The sequence below is a fragment of the Schizosaccharomyces osmophilus genome, chromosome 1, assembly GCF_027921745.1.
Source record: "Schizosaccharomyces osmophilus chromosome 1, complete sequence".
Taxonomy (NCBI): Eukaryota; Fungi; Ascomycota; class Schizosaccharomycetes; order Schizosaccharomycetales; family Schizosaccharomycetaceae; genus Schizosaccharomyces; species Schizosaccharomyces osmophilus.
The window spans coordinates 3,060,277-3,072,191 of NC_079238.1; the positions used below are offsets into that span (position 1 = coordinate 3,060,277).

General features: G+C 37.1%; 7 protein-coding genes across 7 annotated transcripts; 5 read left to right on the forward strand and 2 right to left on the reverse strand.

Moving 5' to 3' along the window:
• Nucleotides 1–427: 427 nt before the first annotated feature.
• Nucleotides 428–1,471, forward strand: mug97 (meiotically upregulated protein Mug97; the record flags this gene model as incomplete). Its single annotated transcript, XM_056180206.1, has 1 exon — nucleotides 428–1,471. One exon carries the CDS (start codon nucleotides 428–430, stop codon nucleotides 1,469–1,471), a length of 1,044 nt encoding a protein of 347 aa, XP_056034861.1.
• On the reverse strand, nucleotides 1,439–2,017 carry mug57 (cell surface fascilin domain protein, implicated in adhesion Mug57; the record flags this gene model as incomplete). Its single annotated transcript, XM_056183863.1, has 1 exon — nucleotides 1,439–2,017. One exon carries the CDS (start codon nucleotides 2,015–2,017, stop codon nucleotides 1,439–1,441), a length of 579 nt encoding a protein of 192 aa, XP_056035207.1.
• Nucleotides 2,018–2,836: 819 nt separating this feature from the next.
• lsd1 (histone demethylase SWIRM1) lies at nucleotides 2,837–5,866 on the forward strand (the record flags this gene model as incomplete). The annotated part of the gene is made up of 1 exon (XM_056180207.1): nucleotides 2,837–5,866. One exon carries the CDS (start codon nucleotides 2,837–2,839, stop codon nucleotides 5,864–5,866), a length of 3,030 nt encoding a protein of 1,009 aa, XP_056034856.1.
• A 285-nt stretch (nucleotides 5,867–6,151) lies between these two features.
• Nucleotides 6,152–6,572, forward strand: tif1102 (translation initiation factor eIF1A-like; the record flags this gene model as incomplete). The annotated part of the gene is made up of 2 exons (XM_056180208.1): nucleotides 6,152–6,450; nucleotides 6,494–6,572. 2 exons carry the CDS (start codon nucleotides 6,152–6,154, stop codon nucleotides 6,570–6,572), a joined length of 378 nt encoding a protein of 125 aa, XP_056034855.1.
• Nucleotides 6,573–6,764: 192 nt separating this feature from the next.
• prp2 (U2 small nuclear RNA auxiliary factor small subunit, U2AF-59) lies at nucleotides 6,765–8,393 on the reverse strand (the record flags this gene model as incomplete). The annotated part of the gene is made up of 3 exons (XM_056180209.1): nucleotides 6,765–6,791; nucleotides 6,838–7,052; nucleotides 7,097–8,393. The coding sequence occupies 3 exons, from the start codon at nucleotides 8,391–8,393 to the stop codon at nucleotides 6,765–6,767; spliced, it is 1,539 nt and encodes a 512-aa protein (XP_056035300.1).
• Nucleotides 8,394–8,598: 205 nt separating this feature from the next.
• Nucleotides 8,599–8,833, forward strand: SOMG_01417 (uncharacterized protein; the record flags this gene model as incomplete). Its single annotated transcript, XM_056180210.1, has 2 exons — nucleotides 8,599–8,713; nucleotides 8,739–8,833. 2 exons carry the CDS (start codon nucleotides 8,599–8,601, stop codon nucleotides 8,831–8,833), a joined length of 210 nt encoding a protein of 69 aa, XP_056034857.1.
• A 264-nt stretch (nucleotides 8,834–9,097) lies between these two features.
• fan1 (DNA repair protein Fan1) lies at nucleotides 9,098–11,194 on the forward strand (the record flags this gene model as incomplete). Its single annotated transcript, XM_056180211.1, has 1 exon — nucleotides 9,098–11,194. One exon carries the CDS (start codon nucleotides 9,098–9,100, stop codon nucleotides 11,192–11,194), a length of 2,097 nt encoding a protein of 698 aa, XP_056034865.1.
• Nucleotides 11,195–11,915: the final 721 nt, after the last annotated feature.

The following is an 11,915-nucleotide window of genomic DNA, read 5'->3' on the forward strand; positions in this document are numbered from 1 at the left end:
TAATAATTATAACTAATATATTGAACGAATAATAAATAAAGAACCTTTGCTAAATTAGAAAATCGAGCATGTAAGAATAGAGACATGAGAGACCTTCAACGAAATCTGAAGGAAGAGAAGCATATGCATAGTAAATAATGCTTAACAAGCCAATGTAACATCAACAATTAATCATAAAACAAATAAAAGTATAACATAAACAATTATCGACAAACGTAAATAAAGTTTGTGAATGTAGAGTCAAAATCCATAAACAAAGAGTGTTTGTTTACCTTTCGTTTTTGTTTATATACTGTTTACCAAGGATTTGAATTGGCCAAAACCCAACCTCATTTCAAGAAAAAGGCAGGAATAATCCTTCCTTTTCTTTTCTTCTTTTTGGATAACTTTTTTTTTTTTGGTACGTGGGCTGCAAGTTCCGAAGATAATGGGGATGTCGAAACCGGTTGCCAGTAATACCGACATGAAACAAGAAAGTCGTGACGATTTACAGGTTCAGCATCAGATTAATTGTAACGAATTACAAGATCAAAATGATGCTGGCTTCTATTTGCAGACCAACGAAGGTGATCTGCCTGGCTTAACTGGAAATCAGATAAAAAAGCCATTGACGAGCAACTCGTCAATAAAGGAAGATCCCTGCGTATCTGAGAAACCAAAACTTTATGAAAATGATGAAGAAAGACAATCAGAATATTATCCTTCCGATTCTGAAAACCAGCTCGCTCGTAGTTTACACAGCGAAGCTTTTCAAAAACCCGATGATGTGAAAGGACAACACTTACAAGTCTATACTCAAGAATTCCATGTCCAAACTCCTTTAACTCCACAGTCCGTCACAGATAGAACTGTTGTATCGCCAACCGATGATATATCCCCTACTGAATCAGTAGTTTCAACGAAACCAGATTCAGTTTTTCCAAACAGACAAGGGCATTTTGCATCAGGATCGGAAAGTAGTTCTGTGTTCATTTGTTTGTACCACAAGCAGTATGGCAAGTGGCATCTGAAAATGAGTGACGAGGATGATAATCAGGCAGTCGAAGCGTATGCTCAACATTTCAGCAGCGAAAACCGTCCTTCTATTTTCTATTTGTTTCGAGGTATTTCGTTTGGTCCGGAATATGACTATGTATTACGCCCCAAAAATTGGTGGAATCCCATGAGCGAAAAAGTTATGCGAAAGGAGGTAGTAGTTCGAAAAATCGACACTCAACCAGGATGTCGATCTGTATACGAACGCTATCATCAAAATAAAGTTCAGGGAGGTGAAGATTTATTAATTGTACCAGTATATGGATTAAATATATGGATTGTCTCCTTAATAGTTGCAAGCGCTGCTGGATCAGTGATAATTGGCTTATGGATGCGGCTTTCAGATCCCTTTTTTGCACATGGAATGCTTCTCAACCTCGGACTAGGAAGTATTGGTAGTTTCTTATACTTGCTTTCGAACACTTGGTGCAGATAAAGTATTGTTTAGAATCCACACTTCTCCATTGCTTGCTCTTTTGATAGAAAGCACTTGTACTGAATCATTTAGGTAAAGAATATCTTTTTGTTTAATGACATTTATGGTTGATCCACTTAATGACTTACATTCTCCATTACCATGAGAAGGATTCACAGAGACAAAGTGGGATTTAATGAAATGATGCAAATTTCCTTGAGCTTGTTCTTCAGTGATGTGAACTGGCTCAGAAGGCATCTCAAACTTAGCTTCCAATGTATCCAATTTCCATGGCTTTACTTTCAAATTTTGAAATGCCAAATCCGTGGGTACCAAAACCGTAGTATGTTCATCACTACTTTTAAGTCTTTCAACAAGCTCAGGAAATTGCATAAGAATGTCTGAAAAAATATTGCAATCCCTTGAACCAGCTAGTAGCTCAAATAAACGAGGTTGGTGAGTAGCTTGCATTTGGAAAGGCTTTTGATGAAACGAAACAGCGGTTGCGATATGTATAAACGTAGACAAGAAGAACACTTTAAAGATAAAGTAGGACAATAATTTCATGCTAGGATCGTGTAGTTTTATAACGAAACAAAAGGCAATATATTATCGCTATAGCTTATTAATGGGGAATTGATAAATCCACTGAGAAGAAACCGTCTCAAAAGGTTGCTAATTGCTTAAGAAAAACAATTGTCCGAATATACAGTAGCTGAATGAAAAACTGTTTCGATAAAGATAGATGAAACAATTATGAATAAAAAACAGCAGTTGTAATGAAGCTTACTTTAGAGAATTTGACTAAAGAAAATTAAAGTAAAGATTTGTTGAAGTGACGATTACAAGAAGCGTTATTGACCATTATATTATATTGGAGATATACTATGATTAACAGCAGCCTGTGTCCGATGTTTTCTAGAGGAAATTTCTTTTTAATTGATTCTATTAATTCTTTATCTTATGTGGTTTCAGTGTTATATTAAAAGGCTTACCAAACACCTTCTTACTCGAGATTCACCACAAACATTAGGTATTTTGCCAGAATAATCCAAAAATAAAGAGGAATCTAAGAATATATTATCGAATTCACTGCCGATTGAAAATCCTTTCGGAAAAGTATCTTTAAGCGTCAGTGATCGAAGTTAGAACGTCGTGACCTAAACCATATATTGAGCCAGTATTCAGGTTTCGCGTTTTCACTGCATCTTTTGTAAGAAATACCGTTTACGAAAGAGTTCGATAAAAATAAAATTGGCGTTGGAAACCTTCAGAGCCTACTTATTGAGGAACAACTTCTGTTTCGTCAAAGTAAAAAATAATTGACTACTGGCAAGTGAGGTACCTGAAAGACAAGTAAAAGAGGAAAAGAATTACAATGTTTGAATGATGGAACTATCTCCAAAGGATGATATTACTGATGTATTGAATAATGGACCGTCGCAATCAGCGGATCCTTCTTTATGGGCAATATTCGGACAACACTCGATGGAAGATTCAAGTGAAAGACGAAATGTTGGTTCTGAAGTAGATAATAGTATTTTTGACCTTAGCCAGTTAAATGAACATCAATTGGCCTCCTCCGTACCCAACCCCATGGGCTTGTCGAGCCATGATGGTCTAATAGCCAAAAATCTTGAAGGAGCAGATTCCTCTGGTAAGCAAGACGCATCTCTGCTTAGCCAGCATATGCTAAACGCCGAAACGGGGCCCAAAACCATGGAGGCGAAAGGTCGAAAATCCATGAATGGCATTCGTAAAGGTAAACGCATTTCTGCTACTGCAAATTCTCTTGAACGTAATGGGACACAATTTGTCTCAAATGAGGCTCCAATCGCCGTGAAGTCTAGCATTCCTGCGCTTCCAAGGACTACCTACGAAAGACTCTGTTACGAGTCAGCAATTGCCAGTGGATTATCTCCTAATTCTCTCTCAAACGATGAAGTAGAGTTACTTTCCGAAATTTTAGATAATCCATCTTGGCTGTCTCTTTATCTAAAAATACGCAATGGCATATGCTATCTTTGGCATAGAAATCCGACACTATTTGTATCCTTTAATGAAGCTTTGGGTATTGTTCGAGACAAGATGGCATTTCCTCTGGCATCCTTGGCTTTTGAGTTTTTAACGCGAAACGGTTATATTAATTATGGGTCACTGGATATTGCTCATAATGTACAACCAGGAGAAAATCTTCCTCAAAAAACAGTAGCTATTGTTGGAGCTGGTATGGCTGGGATAAGTTGCGCACGCCAATTGGCAAATTTATTCGCGCAATACGAACAAGACTTTGCATCACGAGGCGAAAAGCCGCCCCAATTGATTCTTTACGAGGCGTCAAGTCGTTTAGGAGGTCATGTTTTTTCCCATGGAATATCTTTGCATGAATTGTTAAGTGAAGAAGAACAGATCGGACTCCAAACAGATGCACTACAAACATGCATGGTGAATTTGTCTTCTGATTTTCTCTATGGCTGTCCGTTTTTAGAAAATGATCCTTTACACATTATTGTCTCGCAGCAACTTTCATTAGAGGAAGTTGTACGCCAGAAGCAGAATCTCGCTTTATATGATTCGGGAGCAGGTCGGATAGATCAAAGGCATATAGACAGAATTTTACTGTTATTTCGCTCTCTACTTGATTATTTCTTTTCAATGAAGAACGATCAGCTTTTGAATATAGTGTCTTCTCCCAAACAAAAGTTTATTCTCACTTTACAGAATTTGGATTGGCATTTAGTTGGTGATGTCCCCTTGTCTTGTCACGACTCGTTAAAAAGCTTTTTAGAGGATTCCTTCAGAAATCTCAATCATTTACTGCACTTTTCCATTGCAGAAACCAGAGTTTTTGAGTGGTGCGTTGAGTACCTAAAACAAACGACTTGCGTGCCGTTAGAATTAATAAAACCGACATCTTTCAATTCTGTTAGCTTTCCTTTCGGTGAAACTGTTCCCTCGTATGCAATAAAAAATGGCATGTCAACTTTAATAGAAGCGCTAGCTACGACTCCTAGTCCTTTACCTGTTATATTTGATCATACTGTCCAGTCAGTCAATTTACATGATCAGAAAGCTCACCTCTCATTTACAAATGACACATCTGTAACTGTTGATAAGGTGGTGATGTGTCTACCTATCGATAAATATCGAAATTCTACCGTTTCATTTGGACCAGCAATATCAGAGCATAAAATCAATGCTTTGAATAAGTGCTATATGCCAAATCGTAAAAAAGTGGTTTTCCTGTTTAAAACCCAGTTTTGGGAACTTAACAGTAGTATTTTTGGGTCTTTGACTTCTAGTAAGAAAAACTATATTTTTAACGATTGTTCAGACATATATGGATTCCCATCATTAAGCGTGTATGTGGATATTGGTGCAAATCAACGGATTGTTGGTAGAGACATCGTCCATGATATTCTTTTAGAACTTGGCAATATTTTTAAGCTGGAGAATTTGCAACCATTGAGGACTGTTATAACCAACTGGGAAAGTAATGTATTTTTGAATCACTCTTCTTATGCTATCTCGCCTGAAGCATCGTCAGAAGATTATTCTATATTGAGAGAGAGTATGGGCGATATTGTATATTTTGCCAGCGAAGCGTTGTCAAAAGAGCATTCTGGAACTTTACGAGGGGCTTTTCAGTCTGGTCTACTGGCTGCTAAAGATATTCTTAGCTCTTTAATCGGAGATGTTGCCGTTCCTAATACTTTAATAGTGGAAGAAAAACTTGACGGTTCCGAATCTAGCCGTAAACGACCAGCAGGACAGGTGTATGACACTAGAAGGGAAGATAATGATGATGATAAAGCCCTCAATTATTACCACGATTACCTTAGATTAAGGAAGCAGAGGCTTGAAAAAGAAGAGCAAGAATGCGAGCTTTTAATAGCTGAGCTGCTTGGCACTCGCCCCACTGCCCCTACCAGACCAAGTGCCAATCCATACTTAATATACCAAAAAACTCAATGGCATGTGTGCAGAGCTCTGGCAGATCAGGAAAAGCAAAGAAGTACCGGCGACCATGAAGCACGTGCTACTAAAAATGAAATCAGGGCAAAGCTTGGGAAGACTTGGAGAGCTCTCGATGATTTAGGAAAACAACCATGGGTTGATGAAGTTACTGCTAGGAGAGCGAATTATTCCAGTCGTTTGGAAGAGTATCAAAGACAAATAAATGCCTATAATGTTCGCGCTGCCCAAATTCGTGATGAACATCTTCGCAAGTGTGAATCTCAGCCTCTTCCCGAGGAAGAAGCAAGGTTAAAGATTCTTTCACAAGAAGAAGATGAGCGTGCCCAAAAGCGTCGACTTTTAGAAAATACAACATTGAACGATAGTGACGAGGAATATCGAGAAGATATGGATTATGAAGAACAATTTGATGATAATTTTTCTGATACGTTCACATAACTACATTAGTCAATTAAAAAATATACGCATGGGTTTCTGGTGCAAGATATTTTTGAAAAAAAGACGATCGAAATTTATCTACAAAAAAATTTAATTAATGTTTATATCCCATCCTTGTGTAGAAAAGAATTTTTTTTTTTTTTTTTTTTTTTTTATATATTTTGTTTTTGTTTGATATTCCTAAGTAAACTTAATGTTTTATCGAGGTCACTACACAGTACTGGGCATAAAACCAAATTAACTAAAAATAGTCACCCTAATAGAAGTACATTACAAAAATTAGAAATGTCAAAGAAAGCTTTGTCCCAGTTATCGTTTGACCCTCCTGAATCCTTGGACAAGGATCAAGTCGTTGCTAAAGTACTGCAACTTAGGGGTTCAGCATTATTCACTGTTTGTGAACCCAATGGAAACGAATTACTCGTTGAAATACCTGCAAAATATCGGAGCAAAGCATGGATTAAACGGGGTGGATATGTTGTAGTGGACAAGTCTGAATTTACTGATCAGCAAAACAAAATCGATGGTTCTATTGTATACGTGGTTCAGCACCCGTTAAAGAATTGGGAGAAGCAATCTTACTGGTAAGTTTTATTGATACCTACACAAATATCTAACAACTGCTAGGCCTAAAGAGTTTGTCAATAATACCGCTGCAGAGATCGATGAAAGTAGCAGTAGTGAAAGTGCCGAGGAGAGTGATTGATACGTTTATTTCTTGGACAAAAACTTATTTTATTAACCTTACCATATAGTTATTTTGGTTGCTTAATAGAACTGAAATACACACTCCAGAATCTAAAATCATAACTTATAGTACTACCAATAGCATTTGACTCATAAATGATTCCATCAGTAACTTCTCTTATCGTAAAGGAATTATAGATTACTTAAATAGTTACCAAGCGTTTGCTTTATAGCAATCCTAAACGTGTTAATAATTTGCCTGACCAATAACCGTATAAACTTACCTCCCCATAAAAGGCAAGGACAATGGTTCTATCATCAAATTTAAAACCTCGCATTTCTTGCATGGCAGCTTCCGCCGATTCAATATCAGCAAATCTGACGTACACTTTTCCAATGCCGAGGGAAGGAGTGTCAGAAAAACCTTTTTGCTGGGGAATCTTAATGTCTAAGATTTTTCCAAATTGGGATAATTGAGTACCAACAGCTTCTTGAATTTCTAAAACTAAGTTAATAGATAATATTCAAAATCTTTGCACTTACCTTCGCATTCTCGAGGATCAGTAGCTTCGTTCTCCGTTACCACATTATGAATTTGTAACACAGGTGTGGCCTGGATTCTGGGTTCACTTTTAGCTAATTCTGTTAAAGCAACCATTCCTACATTAGATTCGGGTATCTTTTGGTTTAAACCCACGCAGGAAAAGCCAACGCTAATTTTTTTGTCGTTAAATTCCATCCCGTCCAAATTTTGGATTGCCTTTCCTGTATTCTCAGGGTCGCTGTATTCACAAAATCCAAAACCCTTAGAGGATTCGTCTGCAACATTTTTTATCAATTGGAAGCTCAATAACTCTCCAAACGGTTTAAATAGCTCGATTACACTTTGTTCGTTTAAGTTAGAAGGGAAGTTGGTAAAATAGACTTTATCCTTGGAATCCAATACTTCATTTTGCGTAAAGTCCAAGCTTCTTTGATTTGCAGTCTCATGTGTAATTTGTGGAACAATATAGTTTTTAATCCTGTTAAAAGTTATTGATATATCAGGAGCATATTGGGCGGTATGTAAGCCCCATAAAAATGTAGCGTCTTCTGGTTTTGACAATTCTAAAATTGCATAATTATCCTCTTTGCAAAAATAAGCATTCGAAAAATGACGTGTTTCTGGCTTATGGTATGTTGTGGATATAAACAAATCTTCAATAAATGGCTTGAACGTATTTATGTCAAAATCTGATGGAAGATTGGAAACAACTAATCTTCGAGCTTGACGACTAGCACCAGGTTGCAAGGGAGGAGGTGGTGCCATGATACTTCCTGCCGCCGATCGAGCAAACTCAAGAAGCTTTTCAGGATCACTATTAGCAGTACGAGGTGCACCAGGAAGAGGAAATAAACCAGACATTTTAGCTTGGTCAGCAGTTACTAACTCATAGCCTGGGGGCTTGATATCCCATTGAGAATTTTGACGAACCCATTCGTTAATTGGCTTCACATCCCTAAGCTGCTCTAACTCGCGTTCTATAGACTGCAGATTACGGGATCTACTTGCTGGCGGGCTCACGCTTTTGCGTCTAGACGATTGTCTTGAAGAATAGTAATCGTGGTCATCATAACGTCTTCTCTTTGGTCGTTCGTCGTCTCTGGGGCTTCTCTCTCTATACTCTCTAGGTCGTCGATAATCATGGTCATCTCTGTGACGGCGTCGATAATCATCTCGATAATGACTTCGTTCTGTGTCACGAGAGGAATATCTATCCATGCGCCCAACACTTTCATCTCGAGGATCGCGACTCCTTCTCAAAGAGCGAGATTCTGAAATCCTAGATGATAAGTCCATTTTAGTGACTCTATATACAAACGAACAGTTCGCAAAACCTAATCAAGCTTGCGGATGATTTAAAGTAAGTAAAAATCAAGAAAATTACTAGCTAGTGGGGAATATTCGTTGCCTTTGCAGTCAGTTATAAATATAACTTGAACAGCATGTAAAATCACAATAGAATGCAAGAATTAGTAAAATAATTGGTTTTTTTATATCACTAATGAAGTTTGTGCCAAAACCTATTCTCTTATATGGATTTTATAGAGACGGTGGAGGTGACCTTTGGGAATCAAATGTCAACCGGTTACTGCACAAGATCAAAATTACTGACTTCGGTTTGAATTTTATACAATTGTTTAGTTTTAAAACTAAAAAAAAAGGAAAGTAAAAATATACTCACTTCTTACTTCGACATGTTTGAAGTGTCGGTCAAGTATAACTTTAGCGTTTTATGAAAAAAAAATTTCTGGTTCTATCGCGTCTAGTAGTTGTATCAGCAGGCCTTTTTGTTATACTAAAAGTATTTAACAAATATCTCGGTTTACACAAGGATGCATAATTTTTACAACCGATTCGAATTATATGTAGAATTAGCTTTAAGTGAATTCTTCTAATTTTCAATTTGGTTTTGTTTATGGGTTTGATGCAGACTGTAGTAACGGTAATACCGCTGTCTACTCCTTTAATATTGAAAGCTCTTCCTTTTATAAACGAAAAAAATGAAGCGCTATTTTCAGGAGGCATTAGGAGATGAATTTTCAAGCGGTGAATACCCAGCTAATGAAAATCAATATTATCCTAAAGACTCTATGAGTTTGGCAATTGATCGTCCAAAAAAACAATTCAAGGCCAGCTCAACTGAAAGCTCAATGTACTTGTTGGGGTTCAAACAAATACTTTCTACAGTTCTCGGCCATGAGTCTCACCTCTTAGCTCAAGAAGAGCTATCCGTAATTGATAAATTCAAGATTCTGTCATGCGACGAGCAATATCTCTTTGTTCGTCTTTTCATGAGAAAGCGCGATAAATGGTTTCGAGTTGCACAGCTCAATTATCCAGATTGCCAGAATATAGCAGAATCTTGTGCAGGTCTTAGAAAATCGGGGTTTTTTGTTGATGACAATTCAATAAGCATTGAGGAATTATTGGAAATCATGACTTCAGAGGAGCTGCGAACGGTAGCTCGTTCCAGTAAAATAAAAGGAAAGTCGAGGAAAGAAGTCATTGACTCAATTATCTGTTTGTCGAGAAAACAATCTGTGCTCCATACTGATGGTCAATTGTTTCTTTCCTTCAATGGAATAGGAAACTTGAATAATCAGACGAAGCAGCTCAAAAAGCAGATTTTATATTACAGCGGATCATGTGTAAAACCGGAAAAGAGTGTCGTTGAGCTTTTCCATCGGATACACGTAGTATACTTTCGTTCCACGATGTATGATGAACATTCTCTAACTTCTTTGATCCTAGTTCGAATTAACAAAACGGTATATCCGAGTTATCAAATATCTCGAACCTCAAATGTCTTCGAATCTAGGTCAGTTTTGATGGAATATGTAGATGCGCTAGAGCTTTGTAAAAAAGTTTTACCATTATTTGAAGGTCCTATGTTGTCAAACGAAGAAGCTTTTGGAACTGCCCTTGATCTTTTTTTTAATATTTACCCAAAATGGCTGTCTTACATCAATTGTGATATGCTAAAGTTTGCAAATGCTTTTGAGGAAGATAAGCAACATTTGTACAGCTTTATTTTTTCTTATCGTCCAGGGGCTGTTTATACTTATTTAATTCATAAAGGTACAAACATTTTAGGAAAACTACGTTTAGTTGATCTTGAAATCGAAGTCCTTGATACTCTACTTGCTCAAAACATGTACTTAATTGGTAAAAGGGGGTTTTGGTACAATAGGAAAGCACTTTTGGAAGGAAATTACAGAACTACAGAAGTAAGTATGCTACGCACTTGGCGACATCGAGCTCTCTGTACCTGTACACATGGCGTTGAGGACAAAAATACGCACATGAAATATCAGTTTGTTCTTCAGAGAAGACTTTCGCGACTCGAAAAAGTATTAATGGTACCCGAAAAGGATAGGCGTGATTTTTCTTATAACTTTCAAAACAAACCTTCAAATATTACAATATATGGTAAAAGAAAGGACTTGAAGGATAAAAGTCAACAAAGAACGCTTTGGCTTACTTCAAAGGGAGATGTACTGACAGTCGAACAGTTTGCTGCCGAGTACTATACATCTCTTGGTTGGTCTACTGTTCACTCTGAAAGCGGAATTTTCCTGACTTTGTTTGCTTTGGTTTTTTGGGATATTATTTTTATGGACATTCCTGGTGTTTTCCAATCCGCGTTTCAGTCAGCACCTTTGGATTTATCCACGGATTTGTTTTTTTCGGCACGGGAATTCGCAATTCGTGAAAGACTTGCAGAAGTTGAATGCGGCTACACTGGACAATATGTCAAGGATGTTTATACTCGTGAGTCGGAAAGTCAGCCAGTATGCATAGGGTTGCAATGGGTTTATTCGCTTGAGATGCTGCTTTCTGTAACACACTGTATACCTGGTAAAGGCCTAGCTTCTATCTTCCATGCCATGGCCCAAGACTATAAAAATGCTTCCAGTGGTATGCCAGATTTATGCCTTTGGAATTCTAATACAAAAAATTTTCTACTATCGGAAGTCAAGAGTGATAACGACAGATTGTCCGAGCCCCAAAAGTTTTGGATTGATTTATTGTTGAGTGCAAGCTTACCCGTAGAAGTATGTCATGTGCTCACAGATACAGACAAAATTTCTTTGTAATTATGAAGCATCTCAACATTCTGACTGGGGGGATCACACAAATCTGGATGGGATTTTTCGTTGAGCTTTGGATATTTTCTTTCTTTATTTATGACTAACAGATCTTTTCACGTTTTATAGTTCTTTGCATTAATCCCACGAGCTTTACTGATTTTGAAAGGAGCAGTTTTTATTTCCCCCTCCCATTGGAAAACCGGTCTATAGCTATTGCTACATTTCCTTAAATAGAGTATCCTGGTCATCGATTTTCTGGCATGAAATCTCAAAAAATATCCTTTTGTTTTCTAATACCCACCCAAGACAAACAACTTTGATTTATGGAATTGGAGAGGGAGTCATCTCTTTTCATCTTGTATTTTTAGTTATATTACTTTCTTTAAAGTTTAATTATTTACAGCAAATCTTTATCGTGATTTGCTTATTCAAATCATGCACAAGCTAGTAAACAAACTTGTTCTTAACTAAGTAAGGATTTTTCTGTTTTAAGGATTCATTCAATGCTTTCATACAAACTTTTGCCAGTAAAATAAGTTAAATAACATTTCTCAAGTATGTATCGCTGCTCTATTGAGTTTTAATGCCTTCTATAAGACTTGCTTCCGTATTCCTTGAAGGCTTGCTTCTTTTTGAGTATAGGAGAGCGGTGTGCTGTGTCTAAGATTTGCCCCTAAAAGACTCTGTGGGGGGTCATGAAGGTAAAGTGATATACCCTAAAATAAGA